We start from the raw sequence: 17821 nt of genomic DNA, 5'->3' as shown, positions 1-17821 counted from the left end.
TTGCTATTGTGAACAAAGCCACGATAAGCATGGGTGTGCATCAAGGACCTCTTTAAACTGCTAAGACTAAAGAAAAACTTGTCTCTGAAGTGTGGCGTTGGCGAAGAATAGTGAATAAGCCACTGACTGCCAGAAAACAAATATATCTTAGAAACTGTTGTTTTGAGGTTCCATCAAGTCATGTATGACCCACAGTAACTCTAAGAACGAGAGATCTGAACCTTGCTCTATCCTGCGCCACCATCATCATCTCTGACATACTCAAGCCCACAACTGCAGTCACTGTGTCAATCCATCTTGGTGAGGAACTTCCTCTCCTTTGCTGACCTTCTACCTTTCCAAGCATAATGTCTCCTTCCAAGAACAGCCTCTCCTAGCAACATGCCCAAAGTATATGAAACTAAGTTTCACCATCTTGCCTCCAAGGAACATTCTGGCTGCACTTTCTCCAAGACATACTTGTTTGTTCCTTCAGCAGTCCATGGGATATTCAGTACTCTCCTCCAACACTGAAACTCAAAGGCATCAATTCTTCTGTCATCCTTAGTGACTGTCCAGCTGTAAGATGCATAACAGCAGATGACTGAAAAGGCCATGTCCTCAATCAGGCGCACGTTAGTTCTCAAACTGACATCATTGCTCCTCAGTAATCTGGAGAGTTCCTTAACAGCTGAACTTCACGACTCCTCAGTAATCTGGAGAGTTTCTTAACAGCCGGCCTTTACGATGTAATACATCTCCTGATCTCCTAACTGCTGGTACCAAAGGAGTTGATTGTGGATCCAAATAAAAGGAAATCACTGCCAATTTCAATCTTTTTCTCCCTCTCTCATGAGGTTGCCTTACTGGTCCAGCGGTGAGAACTTTGGTCTTCTTGATTCTGAGATGCAGTCTATATTGTAGTCTTTGATCTTCTGGAGCAAGCCTTTCAAGTTCTCCTCACTTTCAGCAAGCAAGGCTATGTCATCTGCATAACTCAGATTGTTTGCCGATGAGTTTTCTGATCTTGACTTCACATTCTTCTTCATAGAGTCCAGTTTCTCATATTATCTGCTCAGAATACAGATTGAATAGGGATGGAAAAAGGATACAGCCCTGATGTACACCTTTCCTTGTTTTAAGGCATGCAGTGTTCCCTCACTCTGTTTAGACATTAGTTCTTCTTAGCCTAGGTATAAGTCTCATATGAGTATAATTACAGGTTCTTGGATTTCCATTCTTCTCAATGTTAACCATAGTTTCTTATGATCCACACACTCAAATATATCTGCATAGTCAATAAAACAGAGAGATATTCCTCTGACATTCTTTGCTCTCACTAAGGATCCATCTGACATTAGCAATGATATCCTGATATGACAGCCTCTTCTAAATCCAGCTCGAACTTCTGGCAATTCTCTGTCAATGTACTTGTTCTAGCTGGTTTTGAATGATCTTCAGCAATATTTTGTCTCCATGTGATATTAACGATACTGGTAATTTCCACATTCTGTTGTATCACCTTTCTTGAGAATGGGAACAAATACAGATCTCTTCCCATCAGTTGGCCAGGTAATTTGTCCTCCAAATCTGGCACAGACTAGTGAGCACATTTGGGGTTGCATCTGTTAGGTGAAGTAAGTCCATCATTTCCTGGGGTGTTACTTTTTGCCAGCGCCTTCAGTGCAGCTTGAATGCCTTCCTTCATGATCACTGTCTCTTGTTCTTATGATCCCTCCTGACATTTTTCAGAGGCAGTCAGTTATTTTGGGTACAGTGATTCTGGACATTCATTCCCTTCCATATTCTTTTGATGCTTCCTGGATACTTCAGTATTTTCCCCATAGCATCTCTAGTATTGCAACTCGAGGCTTGAATTTGTTTTTAATTTTTTTTGCATATTTTAAATGCAACATACATATTTTTACAGCATATTCTTTCCATTTAATTTTCCCCCCATACATTCTTTGTTGCACATTTTTCTCCCTACCCACCTCTCCCCCCCATTTTAAAAGTCTTTCAGCTTGAGAAATGCTGAGTGAGTTCTTCCCAGTTTACTCTCCAACTCGTGCTCTTCTGCACATTTCATTATAATACTTCTCGAGTTGCCCTTTGAAGTCTCATGGTGTTCACCTCTTCTCCTTCCATCTGTACAGTCAGAATATTCCTTGGAGGCAAGGATGGTGACCCCTCACCTCACGTACTTTGGAGGGTTTATTAGGAGGGGCCAGTCTCTAGAGAAAGGCTCACGTTTGGTAAAGGAGACAATAAACAAAGAAGAGAGAAATTCATGGTGGCTGCGACAATGCGCTCAAGTACAGTTGTGACGAAGGGTGGCTCAGCGTTGAGACTTCACAGCAGTTAGGTATTAGTTACCACGCAGATGACATGCTCCCCCATTTCTATCCTTAAGAAAACTTATCCAAGAAAGACATCCTATGTCAATGGAACAAACAAAATCAGCTCTTGGTCAAGTTCTAGGTCAATGGGGTAGCTATAGGCTGGTGTCTACGTAACGGTATTTAACAACACTTTCTCTGGGTTCAAGTGCCCCAGATCACCTCAGAAGAAAATACTGGTGAACTAAGACCAAAAATGCAGCCAGTGAAAACTGATACACCCAGGGTCACTATGTGTAGACAGTGCTTTGATGGCACTGGTCTAGCACTTTCTCTGTATTGCTGGTGCAGGTCTGAAACCATGCAGCCATTCCTGTAAGATCAATAGTTTGAACCCACCAGCTACTCTGAGGGAGAAGATGTGGCAGTTTGCTGTAACACTGGAAAGTCTACAGTGCAGCTCGACTCTTGCAGGGCTTAGGCCATGATACTAGGTCTGTAGTACACCATAGTTAGATATTTTTTCAATAACCCAGACAATGCTTTTGGCAGAAAGCCTCCTCAATCATTTCTTTGCTGGGGGAAGAAGGGATCTAGCCATGAAAGAGCACCTTGGATGCCTGGATATCATGGGCACTGTAAATACTGCTGCAAAACAAAGTGTGTAGGAATGACTGAGCAGAAAACCAACATACTTAATTTTGTTAACATGTGTAATTTTCTAATTTAATAGAAATAACCAAACAACGTGGTTCTCAAACAAGGCTTTAAACTAATCTAATACAACCTTCAGTATGGATTGAGGCTCACTATCAAGAAAGCAAAGATTGAATTGGCAGCATCATAATAGATGGTGAAGAGATTGAGACTGTTAACAGTTTTAGTTTGCTTGGCTCCACAATCAACACTCTTGGCACCAGCATCCAGGAAATTAAAAGACATATTGTGATGGGAAAGTCTGCTGTTAGAGACCTCTCCAAAGTACTGAAAAGCACCAATGTCACTCTGGAGACTAAGGTGCGCCTGACACAGGCCATGGTCTTTGCAATCACTTGCTATGCATCAGAGAGTTGGACAATAACTAGGGAGGATAGAAGGAGAATTGATGCCTTTGAGATGTGGTGTTGGAGAAGAGTACTGAATATACCATGGACTGCTAAGAAAACGAACAGGTTCACCCTAGAGAGGGTTAAATCAGGCTGCTCCTTGTAGGCAAGGATTCTGAAGCTTAGTCTGACATACTTTGGACATGTTGCAAGGAGGGATGTCATGCTTGGGAGGGTGGAGGGACAGAACAGGAGGAGAAGACCCTTGATGAGATGGACTGGATCAGTGACTGGGGTTATGGGGGCAGGTGTATCAGAGACAATGAGATTGTCACAGAATAGAGCAGGGTTAGGGCTGCTGTACACAGGGTCACTATAAGTCACAGGCAACTCGACGGCACATAACAACAACAATACAACTTCTAGAACACATTCCAGTGCATTTATAAAACCCAATATACTTTATAAGCTTTCTCGCAAATCACAATTTTAAAAAATGTTTCAGAAAAACAAAAATAAAGAGCATCCTGCTGAACAGAAGCTTCAGCCAGTTCCTGGAGAGAAATGCAAATCCTTCCTTCTCTGGGTCAAGGCACCAGAAGAAAACATGCAGCTTAGCTCCCAAGAAGGAACCAGCACCTCCCATCACTGCAGCCGCGGCCTCTGGGGTGGGGGTGGGGGCTGGGGGTACTTCCCTCCCAGATGACCTAGAAGCACACTGCACCCAGAGGATTCTCACAACAGCACGGGTGAGAACAAGCCACGGTGTGGGGCTCTCGGCCTCACCCTCATACCCGAGAGCACATACAGTTAGGAGTCATCTTAAGGATGCAGAAGCCAAAGCTCAGAGATAACAAGATCGCAGGAGGTCCTCATCCAGTCTGTCTCTCAGCGCTCGCCCCACATGGGCAGGACACACATCCCTCACCCACCTCCAGTCATGGTGCCATTTGTTGCTGCTACTGTCATGTCAGCCTGACCTGTGATGCCCTAACAGACAACGAATGGAACACATCAGCCCTGCTTGTCTCCAGGACTGGATGGCACCTGGCCCCTGGGATCTGTATGGTTGCCACTGGCTGATTTGAGGAGTCAGTCGCCTGGCCTTTACTCCTGGTGTGTCTTGCTCCAGTTCCTCTGACACGTGCTCAGCGTCCCAGCGACGAGAAAGCCTCCACAGCAGGGAAGTGTGCCGAGGATGGGAGGAGCTGTCGCACACCACCCGAGGAATCAGATACCCGCAGCTGAGGAGGGCACCAGGGCTCAAAGTCCAAGGCACCCATGTTCACATGAGGGTAGAGAACTATCAGCAGATCCACTACGACAGACCCATCTCAAAAAGCATTCCAAACATACATTTACGTTAACTTGGGTTTGCAATGAACCAGTATTCCTTTTTCTCTCCTTATCTGATTTTCATAAAACTTCTAACAACATTCAGACATCTGCAGACCATCACGTGTAAAATGACTGTCCTGGTCTCATCCAGGCCACCTTGGCTCACAGCAGCTCCACAGTTCAGGGTAACACTGCCCACTGGGTTTTTTAGGTTGGAATCTTTACAACAGGGGAGAGCACCAAGTCTCTCCTGCAGAGTCACTGGGTGGGTCTGAACTTCCAACCTTTTGGTTAGTAGCACTTAGAATTCCTGCATCCCTGTCATCTAAATCTGGGTAAAAGCCAGAAATTGTGAGTAGCTGTCCTCCTAGGTCTGAGCAAGCTGGAGAATTCAAGCTGTGAGCTGTGTTCCCATGCACACACAGGTGCACACACACGAGACCACATGAAGTGCTAGTTCAAATCCCCAATCTGCCAATCACCTCATGACCCTGAGTGAGTGACAAACCCCAGACACTCCTTCATCCATAACTGGGGAGGTGAGCTTCCTGCGGGGCCTGTTCTGAGACTCCATCAGGCCACACTCAGCAATGCCTGCAGCCTGACACACACCCTACATGGGCCACAGAACATTCTAGGCCGGGGCACATTCCAGGCTTCTTCCAGTGCAGGGCCCTCAGAAACTCTGGGGACAAAATGACCACCAAAAGTGAGGTTCTCAGTGGCCAGGAACAGGAGGCATCACACGGGTGTGTGTGTATGTGTGTGTGTGTGTGCTCCCATGCGGCTCACAGGCCTCGGGGAGCCCGTGGCAGCCCACTCTGAGGTCTATGGCTTTCTCCTGTCATAGGAAAGCTGCCCATCTGCCAACGGGCTCAAATGAAGATACGTGCTGAAACTCCAAACCCTGACACAGTTAGAAAGGAGCTTCACGCCATCTAGGGGACCCTGTGGGGTTCTACTGTCACATGGCATCACCGTGAGTCAGAATCGAGGGGACAGCAAGGGGGCAGATACAGCTGGAGGAGTCTCAGGACTTAGCACAGGGAGAGGCTTGGGGCTGCAGGGTGGGGGTCGCCAGGTACGGCAGCTGGATGGGTGGGAGTGACGGTGTGGTCACAGGGTGCGGGGTGTAGGGTATAGCAGCTGGATGGGTGGGAGGTATGGCTTGGTCATGGGGGAGGCACTGGGTATGGCAGCTGGGTGGGTGGATGTGAGGCGTGGTCACGGGGGGGGGGGGGCCGGCAGCTGAATGGGTGGACGTGAGGCGTGGTCACACGGGGGCCATACGGCAGCTGGATGGGTGGATGTGGTAGCGTGGTCACAGAGGGCCGGGCAGCACCTGCTTATTGATCCGCGTTCTGTAACATCAGGGGCTGCTTTCCGTGACCGCCTTGAGCTAGGGCTCCCACGAGGAGTGAACCAGCAACACCACAGTGCTGTGCAGCCCCCGGCCTCGAACCCTGCCCAGCGCTAAAGGTGGTGCTGTTAACAGGGTGAAGCACTGCCTGGCCTGTACTGTCCACTGGGACCTGGGGGCATTCATGGGCTGGTTTTCCAAAGACAACAGCCAGGCCTTTCTTCCCACTCCATCCTTGCCTGTTCAGGATCACAAGGCCCCAAAGGCTGACTGGTGGTGGCTGTACCTGAAATGCACTGGCTGGGACTTGAACTTTGGTCTCCTCAAGGTCAAGGGACGATCTGACTGAGCCACCACATGATGACATTCAAGGGGACAGCACCAGTCAGTTTCTAAGGCACAGCTGTCCTCTGCAGGCAGCCTCCCTCCAACCGTGTCTGGACACGCTGTCTATGCACACAGCCCTAGGTCCCCCTGGACTGTGGCTCTCACACAGACCAAACAATGCAACAATGCGTGACCCCAGCTTGTACCCCAGCCTACCCTCGACCCCCACTGCAGCGAACCAATTCTGCTCTCCCACTGACGTGCCCATGCTGATGACACCAGGCCTTGGGATCCCCATGTGGAAAGCAACGGCCGGAGGGTGCCGGCCTGGGGGTTGGCTACAGCCTTAAACACAGGCGCCGAAGGTCACTCTGCCCTGTGGAAGCTGCAGACCTCAGTTCCACAGGCCTACCAGGCCCTGGGCCATGGTCAGGACTCGAGTCTGCTTATCATGATGGGACTCCCAGGCCGTGGGCGGACTCCAAGCCCACTAGTCAGCAGACCATCGGTCACCAACATTCCCTGGGGGAGACAAGGACCAAGAGAGGCTCAAGGTGGCGCACCAGCAGGGAGTGTGGGGAGCTGCTGCCAGAGTGGAGAACCGTAAAAGCCGGGACCACAAAGACAAAAAAAAAAAAAGCCGGGACCACGGCCTCCCTGGTACCAACATCCAGCACTTCCCCCTCCTCCAGAGAAGCATGGCACTGTCCTGCCCACTGGTAAGGGGGTGGGGACGCATAGCCTGGAGGGCCTAGGCACATGGACAGTGGGCAGCAACTCGTCATCCAGCCTGAAGAGCCAAAGGCAATGACAGCAGGCAGGGAAACCGCGGGGTCACAGGAGGCAGGGCAGCCGTGGGGTCACAGCAGGCAGGGAAGCCGCGGGGTCACAGTAGGCAGGGAAGCCGCGGGGTCACAGGAGGCAGGGTAGCTGTGGGGTCACAGGAGGCAGGGCAGCCGCGGGGTCACAGCAGGCTTGGAGGCTGTGGGGTCACAGCAGGCAGGGAAGCCGTGGGGTCACAGCAGGCAGCAGAGCCGCCTGAGCGGAGCCCTCCCCTTGCAGAAGAGTGACTGGCAAGGACACTGAAGCAGAAATGGAACACAGGGCCATCTCCACAGTGCCGTCCGGCCCTCTGGGCAAGCCAGGCCTCAGGCCAGATATGGGGTGTCCTGCCAGGACCCAAAAGGCTACAGAGCCAGCTTCCTGGCAGTTACCAGAGAAAAATCTAGAAGAACTTACAGGACCAATCTGTCCCCAAGTCTCAGTGAACTGTACTCCACTCATGCCCAAGGGACCTCAGCCTCAGTGAACTGTACCCCAGTCACACCCGAGGGATGCCAAATGTCCCCAAGCCTCAGTGAACTGCGCCCGGTGCTAATTAAAAAAAATTCCAAATGTCCTCAAGTTTCAACAGAACTATACCCCATCCAATCTGAGGGACCCTGACTGTCCCTGAGCTCAGAAGAGCAACACCCCATTCTCTGGCCCGACAGGACACCCACTTGCTGCAAGTGGCGGGGAGTGGATGGAAGAATTCACAGGGGCCACTGCCATCACCCGGGGGGCTCAGATCCACACACACCCGCCCCAGGATCAGCCCTAGAAGGATCATACTGCACAGTTCTCTGCCGGACTGCCTCTCCTCTACGCCCACTCCTCAAGAGCCCCCCAGCTTCACCAGCCAGGACCTCAGAACACTCCCGTGTGGCAACTCTGGGGGTCTGTCATTCCAGGAGGTGGCATAGGACAGTTGCTCCCACTTCCCCAGTCTGCAGGAGACACCTACTTGGCTGTCTCCCCAGGGGACAGTCACTCACACACTAGAGCCCCATTCTGTCCTGGTTCCACAAGGCTTCACTCAGCAGGACAGTCCAGGGTGATGCAGCACACAAAGCCCGCTTCGCCGGAGACCTGGTACCCGAGATCCCACTGCCCCGTGTCCCCCCACCTCCCCAGAGACCCAGCACCTGAGGCTCCACTATCCCATGGAGAGCCAGCACCCAAAACCCCACTGCCCCACGACCACACTGAAGACCCAGCACCTGAGACCCCACTGTCCCATGTCCCCCCTCCTCCCCAGAGACCCAGCACCTGATACCCCACTGTCCCATGGAGAGCCAGAATCTGAGATCCCACTGTCCCATGATCCCACTGGAGTCCAGCACCTGAGACCCCACTACCCCATGACCCCCTGGATACCCAACACCCGAGACCCCACTGTCCCACAACACTCCCCCCCGTCCCGAGACCCAACACCTGGCACCCGACTGTACTGTGGCTCCAAAGACCCAGCACCTGACATTCCATCGTGCCCTGGCTGGTGAAATGCCACTCGGGTCCCGGGAGGCCACACACCTGAGCACTGTTCCCAGAGGTCATTAATGCAGGGTGTTTGGGAACAAGGTGATTCCGGCCACGTGTCTCTAGCATGGCGGGTTGTAAACAAGGGACTCATTAACTAAGTAGGAACACCTCCAGGCCTCCTGTGGGGACTTCCTGCCTGAAAGTCGGCCAGAGCGGCCACCACGCCACCCAGGCCAGAGCGGCCATCCAGCACCCACCCTGGCTGGAGCAGCCGTTATACCAGACACACTGCATATGGACAACAGGAGCCATCTGGGCCAGGCCACTCTGAGCCAAAATGTAACTGATGGCCACTGGGGGGCGCCTGAAAAGAGGGCCAAAGGCCACTGTGGGGAGGTGCTGTTTGTAATTTCATTATAGAGATTAATACAAAAACCGTATGTGCTCATTGTAAATGTTCGGTAAGTACGAAAGTACAGCCAAAAATCAAAGAAAAATCCCCCATAATGCAACCACCCACCCACCTCTGATAATTTATCTGCAGCATTTAGTTCCTTCTTTCTACAAATAGCAAATAATCTAAACCCACTGCCCCGGAAGTGGTTACAGGACAGAGCACAGGTGAGGTCCCTTGCGGCTGCCCACAGCTGGACAATGTTCTGGAAGCACCCTGCCCACTGGTCTCCCTCAGAGGACCCCCGGCATCTGCATTAGCAGCACAGCACCTGGTCACCATGTCCAGGGCTCCTTCTACAGGCAGGTGTCGCTGTTGGCCATGGCGGCAACAATTCCAGCTCCTGGCTCTGCACCTCCCGTGTGCAGAGACCTGTTCCCAGGGCTGAAGACTAAGGCCCATCTGAGACAGATCACCAGGCCTACCTTCCAAGGTGTTTCTTGATGGCTTTGAACCACCAACCTTTTAGTTAGTGGCCAGCAATTTCCCGCACGCATCACCCGGGGACTTCAGAAGACATGCAGTGAGCTGTTCTCTTCATTCTGCATTATAAGCTTCTCCCCAGGTCACCAAATACTCCATTCAGAACAAGCACCACAGTTACGAGGGACACTGAGGTAACTTCCGACAGGTCACTGTCCTGTATGATGGGCCCAGGGACTGCCCACGGTCCGGCCCTGTGTGTGCGCTGCCCCCTCAAGAGACCATGGGTGTCAAAGAGCTCTGTGTCCTGGGTGCCATGGAGACCATTCTGCCATAGCAACCCCTCAGAACAGAGCAGAGCAGCCCACTGGGGCTTCCAGACTGCCCTCCTCACAGAGCCGGTGGCAGGCCTGTCCCCACAGAGCCTCCGGGTGGTTGGGCACCGCCAGCATCTGTTAGTAACCAGCACTTAACCACTGTGCCACCAGAGCTCCTGGGGGCAAATCTACCCTGTCTGCACTCTGTCCCCTCTCCCAGGGAGGAAAGCCTCTAGCTGGTACACTGTGAGTGGCCCGTATGTTTCCCCAGTGGTCGGGAACATCTCCTGGGGACAGGCACTCCTCCTTGCCTGCCCCGGGTCTGCCCCCCTCCTGCCGCTGAGGGTCCTACCTTGTTTTTGAAGTGCACCTCGATGGGCATGATGAAGCCAGCATATCCCGACTCTTCCACTTTGTAGGGGGGCTCCTTGCACACTGAAAAGAAAGAGAAAATGCGCCCGTCAGCACCTGGACCTATCACCTCCCCACTGCGGCCCAGCAGCCTCTCGCTGGGTTGTCCCTGGGGCAGGAAGGTCACCTAAGAGTAGAGGAAGAGAAGGTGCAGAGTCACTACAGGAGGGGGTGTGTGGGGGGGTGTTGTTTGTTCCTGCAGCCAACGAGGGTGCTAAGGCCACAGTAGCAGTGACTGCGACAGGATGCAGGGCCCAGCTGGTCCAGTTCAGCAAAGGTGGCCCGAGTGACAGTAGTAACTGACGGCACCTGCCCCGAGGGCAGTTCCCCTCCAGCGGGGCCCAGTGACCCACAACCAGACACCACACAGTGGAACCAACCCCGTAGTGTTCTCTTGGCTCTATCCATGTTAACAAAGTCACTGGGGACACAGCAGAGCCTCAAGCACCCCAGAGTCTCAGAGAAACCTGATACAATTCAGAAACTCAGCAAAGTATACAATTAAACACTTTCCCATAATCTTGTCCCCCAAAATAAACGGCCAATGTTTTGACATCAGTGCTTTCATAATGCAAGTGACAGGAAAATACTGTGCTCCCCTCTGAAGGAAGTGATCAGACCGTTCACAACCAAGCACCTCACGCCATCCACCGCTCCCTCTCCAAAGGACCACCACCAGCAGACAGAAAGGTTTTCATTACGTGTTGTATATAATGAGGACGGTAACATATGTGCTTACATGTAACAGGGCATTCATAACTGGGCCAGAAATTACTGGAAAACAAATTCACAAATATAACAAAATATGACTTATTGGATTCAAATACTGTAAAATTTTCTTTGACATTTTCTCCCACTCTCAGAGATCTGTCTTATAAATCTAAATCAAAGTAGGTGCTGTTAAGTCAACTTGATTCACAACAACCAAGGGCAGTCAGAGTGAAAGCATAATCCAATCAGTGGATTATCGTTCAAAGGAGACTGCCAGGCCTTTGGACTTGAACCATCAACCTCTCAGTTAACACCTGAGCACTTAACCTTTTGTGCCACCCAGTGGCTCATCTCTGTCTTACTCCAACTGAAACAACCAAATGTTAGTAGAGTAAGCGCAGAGTAAGCTTACCTATCAGCATTGCCCAGGACCCTCCCTGGCACCGGGCAATGTGCCCATGTTCATGGGGCAGGAAGAATTCAGAAAAGAGAGCGGGCATGGCTGCATGCTTCAAGAATGCCAACATCACAGGGTTGTACATGTGTGTTCTGCCATGTGTGTTCTCAACAAGAAAAAAGAAATTCTTAAATAAAATTCAAAAGCTTAGATGTTAAAAAGAGCAAGTGGAAAAAAACCCAACATAATTTGTAAAAGGAAGGAGAACGGCCTCATCAGATCAGAAAATGGAAAGTGGCTACATAGCTCTCAAAACTCCCTCCTTGGTCCCAATGAGATCTTTCTACCTGACAATGAGCCCCCCTCAGGTTTGTGAGGCTGCAAACTGCTATGGGGAGGAGACTGCCGTCTTCCTCCCGAGGAGCCACTGGTGGACTCGAACCACTGCAGATGGGTCGCCTTCAGGTGATTCACACACCTCGCTGAAGACTCCCAGCCTGTCACTCCTCACCACCCAACTATACCTCCCGTGACTGCGGAGCCGCGCTGTCCTGTATCCGTAACCCACACGGCACCTCACGGCACGTCGTTTCTCACTGTCAGCTGGATGTTATTCAGCACACAAGGGTCGGGTGACTGAGTTTTCAGTACTGCCATCAACACAAATGATGGATAATGAGGGGGTTGAAAAGAAAGGAGTAGGTGTGTCATATTTTTTTTTAATTCAATAGACTAGAAAAAAGGGAATGTCCCAGCATCCAGAGTAAAAAGACATTTGTTTAAAAAGATGGGGCATGAAAAATCATTCGGCGGGTCAGTGAACACTAGTAACTCATGTTTATAAAACACCTGCCAAGTGCCAGATCTGCTATCAGCATTAATGTGTACAGAGTAACTCACTAGTTCTTAGGAGGCAGGCATAAGTTTAGAGAGGAAAAGATGTGGGCTTAGAGGAGTCCTATGTATTCCAGAGAGCAAAGAGACGGAAGGAAGCTGTCAAAGCAGGAGAAATTTCCAGCACTTGAACCAGTTTTTGTTGTTATGTGCTGTCAAGTCACTGCGACTCATAGCGACCCTACGTACAATAGCTCTGAAGCCTGCCCTGTTGTGAGCCAGTCTTATTGACTCTGATACACCTACCCCCACTGTCCTAGTTACTGTATCAATCCATCTCATCTGGGGTCTTCCTTTCCTGTGCTGTCCCTTTACCCTTTCAAGCATGACATCCTTCTAAAAGGATCGATCCCTCCTGGTTGCAGGTCCAAAGTATGTGAGATGGAGCTTCATAATCCTAGCTTCCAAGGAGAAACTTGGTTTCACCCTCTCTAAGACAGATCTATTTGCTTTCCTGGAGGTCCATGGTACATTCAAGACTCTTGTCCAGCACCACAGCTCAAAAGCATCAATTCTTTTTCTACCATCTTTAGTCATTATCCAGCTCTCTGATGCATAGCAAGTAATTGTGAAGATCATGGACTGGATCAAGCGCACCTTAGTCTCTAGACTGGCATCGTTGCTTCTCACTACTTTGGAAAGGTCCCTGACAGCAGATTTTCCCAATGCAATTCGTCTTTTGATTTCCTGACTGCTGGTGTTGACTAAGGGGCCAAGCAAGCTTTAACTCAGTTAACAACCTCAATCTCTTCTCTATTCATCATAGTGCTGCCAGTTGGCCCAGTGGCGAGAATCTTTGTCTTCTTGACATTGAGCCTCAATCAATACTGAAGGCTGCAGTCCTTGACCTTCTGCAGCAAGCGCTTCAGGTCCTCCTCAGTTTTAGCAAGCAAGGTTGTGTCATCTGCCTAATGTAGGTTGTTACGCACTAAAGTAAAGCACATTAAATGTTCAACATAATAAACAATGAGACCCTAAAAGAAAACATCATTTAAAAAAAAATCCCAAATGTTTTTCAAGGAGCTACATCACATACTTTGGGCATATTGCTATGGGGTGCTATTCCTTGAAGAGGGACATGATGTTGGGAAGGGAAGAGGGTCGGCAAAGGAGAGGAAGGCCCTCAACCAGGTGGACTGACAAGGTGACTGCTGCAATGGGCTCTTGTGTGTCAGGAAGCGTGAGGATGGCGCAGGACACCTCTAGGTGCAGATTTGTTGTTCACAGGGTCGTTGAGTCGTACTCAACTTGATGGCACCTAATAAGACTATATGATGACGAATGTGGCATCAGGATTGGAGCAAGACTTATAAACAATCTGTGTTACGCAGATGACACAACCCCGCCTGCAGAAAGTAAAGACTTGAAGCACTTACTGCAGAAGATCAAAGCCTTCAATACTGATTACATTCCAACATAAAAAAAAGAACCCCCCCCCCAAAAAAAACCCAACAAACCAAAAATCCTCATCTCTAGACCAACAGGGAACATCATATCATGATCCATGAAGAAAAGAGTGAAGTGGGCAACAATTTAATTTTATTTGGATCCACAACCAACCATCATGGTGGTAACAGTAATCAAAAGACACTGATTGAAATATCTGGAGTCAGGAACTTCTCCAAAGTGCCAAAGAGTAATGATGTTGGTTTAAAGACTAAGGCGTGCCTAATCCATGCCATCATCTTTTCCATTACTTCCTACGCAAATGAAACTTGGACAATGAATAAGGATGACAGAGAACTGACGCTTTTGAGTTCTAGTGCTGAAAAAGAGTACTGAACATGGACTGCCAAGAGAACAAACAAGTCTGTCTTGAAGGACTGCTCCTTAGAGGCAAAATGCTGACACTTGGTCTCACATACTATGTGCATGTTGTCAAGAGTGGTAAGTCCTTGGAAAAAGACGTCATGCTTGGAAACAAAGAATCAGAGAAAGTGCAGAAGATCCTCAGTAAGATGGACAGACACTGTGACTGTGACAGAGATGATGAAGATGATGCAGGATGGGGCGAAGCTCAGATCTGTTGTTCCCGGGGTCACTAGGAGGCATACGCAAGAAAACAAACAGTCTGTCTTGGAGAGGATGAAACCAAGTCTCTCCTCAAAGGCTAGGATTTTGAAGCTCCACCTCACTTACTTTGGGCACGTGGCCAGGAGAGATGGGTCCCATGCTCAGAAGGGTGGACGGACAGTGCAGAAGATGGAGACCCTGGGTGAGATAGACTGATACAGTAACTGGGGCGATGGAGGTTGGTGTGTCAGAATTAGTGAAACTAACTCAGGACAGGGAAGGGTTCAGAGCTGTTGTCCACAGGGTCACTACGCATTGCAGGCGACTCAACAAATAACATTCTATGTCAGGTTTGGCAGCAAGAGTGGCATCGACTTCCTAAATAACATGCCTCTGGAAACTCTATGAACTTTGATAAATGTCGCTAGTTGTAGAGGGGCTTCAGGCCTTTTGTTCATAAGGTCGCTGAGTCGTGCTCACCTCGAAGGCAATCAACAACCACAAGAAATGCTTCTAAAGAAACCCAGTCACCTTAAACAGCATCAGACTTTTCAGAAGACAGTGAAAGCACGCTTCCAAAGCCCCACGTTTGAGGAACTCTTCAACAAGAACGCACACCGGCTCACACTACCATCAAGTGTGTGAGCAGAGTGGGGATTTCCAACGTGGGAGATTCACAGGGTTTATTTCCCACACACCTTTCTTAGGAAGTATCTCACATAATTAATTTCTTGAGAAATGACACCAGTAAGGTAAGGAAAGAAGCCCACACATAGAGTAAGAAATAAATCCCCCGGAGGCTGACGCAGGAAAGTCACAAAGACGTCTTGGCAAGTGAGGCCTCCATGAAGGAGAGGGGGAGTCGGAATCAGAGAGGTGAACACCCTCCTAGTATATGTACGGTGCCAGCATCCGTGTCAGTGTCCAGGCAAAGTGACATCTGGTGAGGACATGAGGGAGGGAGAAGGAAGAGGGCGGAGTTAGAGCTCGAGAGAACAACAACAAACAGGTAAACAACCCAATGGCAAGATAGCCACAGGATATGAGCAGACACTTCACCAAAAAAGACAGTCAGACAGCAAACACACACATGAAGAAATGTTCAAAAGCCCTGGTTTTAAGATGGAAATCAAAACAACTATGAGATATCATCTCACCCCAGCAGCAATAGCAAAGTTCAACGGAGCAGCAAATAGCAAATGCTGGCGAAGGTGTGGAGAGACTGGAATCCCTATTCACTGCTGGTGGGAGTGTAAAATGTGCAACTACTATCAAAGGTGGTTTGGCACTTTCCCAAAAAGTTGGAAGTAGAAATACCATTTTACCTATCAATTCCACTACTGGGAATATACCCTAAAGAAACCAGAACTGCCATCCAGACAGATATATACACACCTATGTTTACTGCTTCAATATCAATAACAGAAAAGAGAGAGAAGTAACACAAGTGCCCATCAACAAACAAATGGATAGAAAAATCCTGATACATTCATCCAGTGGAATACTACACAACACTGAAAAAAATGAACTCACAAAACATTACACAACATGGGTGACTCTGGAGGACATTATGCTGAGTGAAATCGCTCAGTCACAAAAGGAAAAATACTGCATAACAACACTGTTACAAAGCAGGACTGACGGGTTGGGACGACAATAGGAAGAGTGGATAGATAAAAACACTTTATTGGAACAGATGAAGGGAAGAACTGTTTAAAAAGAATGTATGATTAGGCATTATACATAAGACAGTGGAAGAGGTACATTGCAAAGGGGGGGAGGGGGGAAGGGAGAAAACTGCAACAATGAATATTAGGAAAAAAGAAAGTGAACTGGGAGAAGGGAGAGGGAGGGGAAGAGGGGAAAATATGCAACAATGAATGAATGAAAATTTAGTTAAAATGACAATAATAAAAGCAAACAGGGCAGAAGTGCAGCCAGGCATGAAAGCCCAGCCTGCTGAGTCCACGCCCAGAGCAGCCTCCTTGGACAGCCCAGGGTCACAGCAGAGCACACAGGAGACCTAGATGCTCCCTTCCTGATGGGCCAAGGTTTCTTGCTGGGTTTTTTCCCCCTCACGCCCTCAATCCTCTCCCTACATCTTCAGGTTCAGAGGTGTTAAGAGTCAGGACATCCCTGCAGAGGTGAGAGCTGCCTCTGGTCAGTTGTCTCTTTATACGCCCACATTTCTCCTTCCCCTCACCCACACAAAATATCATGTGCACTGAGTGAAAGTTTACAGAGCAAATTAGTTTTCTGTTCAACCACTTACATTTTGCTTTACAACACTGATGAGAGGGCTCACTGTGAAGCAGCACTCTCCCCCCATTTGCTATTTGCTGCTCCACTGAACTTTGCTATTGCTGCTGGGGTGAGATGATATCTCATAGTTGTTTTGATTTCCATCTTACAACCAGGGCTTTTGAACATTTCTTCATGTGTGTGTTTGCTGTCTGAATGTCTTTTGGTGAAGTGTCTGCTCATATCCTGGGGCTATTTTGCCATTGGGTTGTTTACCTGTTTGTTGTTGTTCTCTCGAGCTCTAACTCCGCCCTCTTCCTTCTCCCTCCCTCATGTCCCCACCAGACGTCACTTTGCCTGGACACTGACACGGATGCTGGCACCGTACATGTACTAGGAGGGTGTTCACCTCTCTGATTCCGACTCCCCCTCTCCTTCATGGAGGCCTCACTTGCCAAGATGTCTTTGTGACTTTCTGTGATTCTCACTTCCATTCATCCTTCCATCCTCTCCCTTCCTGCCTTCTGAGCTACCTTCCCAGATCCATGCTGCCCCACTGGTATGACTGGTCTGAAGGACTGGGTACTGCTGTGACATCTTGTTCACACTCTGAGTAAGGGAATGACTGCACGCTGCGAGCAAGCTGACCCGGGCTCAAAGGATGACCAACGGCCAAGGTCTCGAGTCCCACAGCCTTTAACAGATCTGCAAACCCGGTCAATGTTGTGGTTTGGAGTCGTGTCCCGCCCCTTGACTGGGATCCCTTTTAGAGTGGCTGTGGCCCCGTTCCCGACAGAATTAAGTGCTGCCTCGTCCTGCACCACCTGGCAGCACAAATGTAACTGAGCGACTCTGAAGAACAGGAATGTCTTGCCTCACGGTCCTGGAGGCACAGAGGTCCTTGCCGATGGCTCTGGGCAATCCTGACGGGTTCTCAAATCCTTTGTCTTTCCCAGTTTGAAGGTTCTTCTGTGTCTAACGTAGTCTTTATATAACTTGGAAGGAGTCAGATTTAGAATCTATCCTTTACTTACTCAGGTCATGGTTTTTTTCAACTCCTTCACATATATGTAAAAGTTGGACAATGAAAAAGGAACATCAAAATGAACTGATGCTTGGAACTGTGGCATTTGCCAAGACTGTTGTTGTTGTTATGTGCCGTCGAGTCGTTTGCAACTCATAGCGACCCTATGCACAACAGCCCTAAACCCTGCTCTATCCTGCGCCAACCGCACCGCCTCTGAAACACCCATCCCGATTACCCCAG

The 17821-nt window shown here is 49.3% G+C and overlaps 1 protein-coding gene across 1 annotated transcript in view; it reads right to left on the bottom strand.

The window, feature by feature from the left end:
• The window catches only part of MLLT1 (myeloid/lymphoid or mixed-lineage leukemia (trithorax homolog, Drosophila); translocated to, 1), a 58498-nt gene that overhangs the window by 30897 nt on the left and 9780 nt on the right, over nt 1–17821 (bottom strand). Inside the window, exon 3 of the mRNA XM_006896425.1 lies at nt 10240–10322. Within this exon, the coding sequence (XP_006896487.1) occupies nt 10240–10322 (83 nt within the window). The remainder of the gene's footprint in view (nt 1–10239; nt 10323–17821) is intronic.

This window comes from Elephantulus edwardii, unplaced genomic scaffold (genome assembly GCF_000299155.1).
Source record: "Elephantulus edwardii isolate Elephantulus edwardi_28Jun2011 unplaced genomic scaffold, EleEdw1.0 scaffold00185, whole genome shotgun sequence".
Classification (NCBI taxonomy): Eukaryota; Metazoa; Chordata; class Mammalia; order Macroscelidea; family Macroscelididae; genus Elephantulus; species Elephantulus edwardii.
This window is presented reverse-complemented; position numbering and strand designations above follow the sequence as displayed.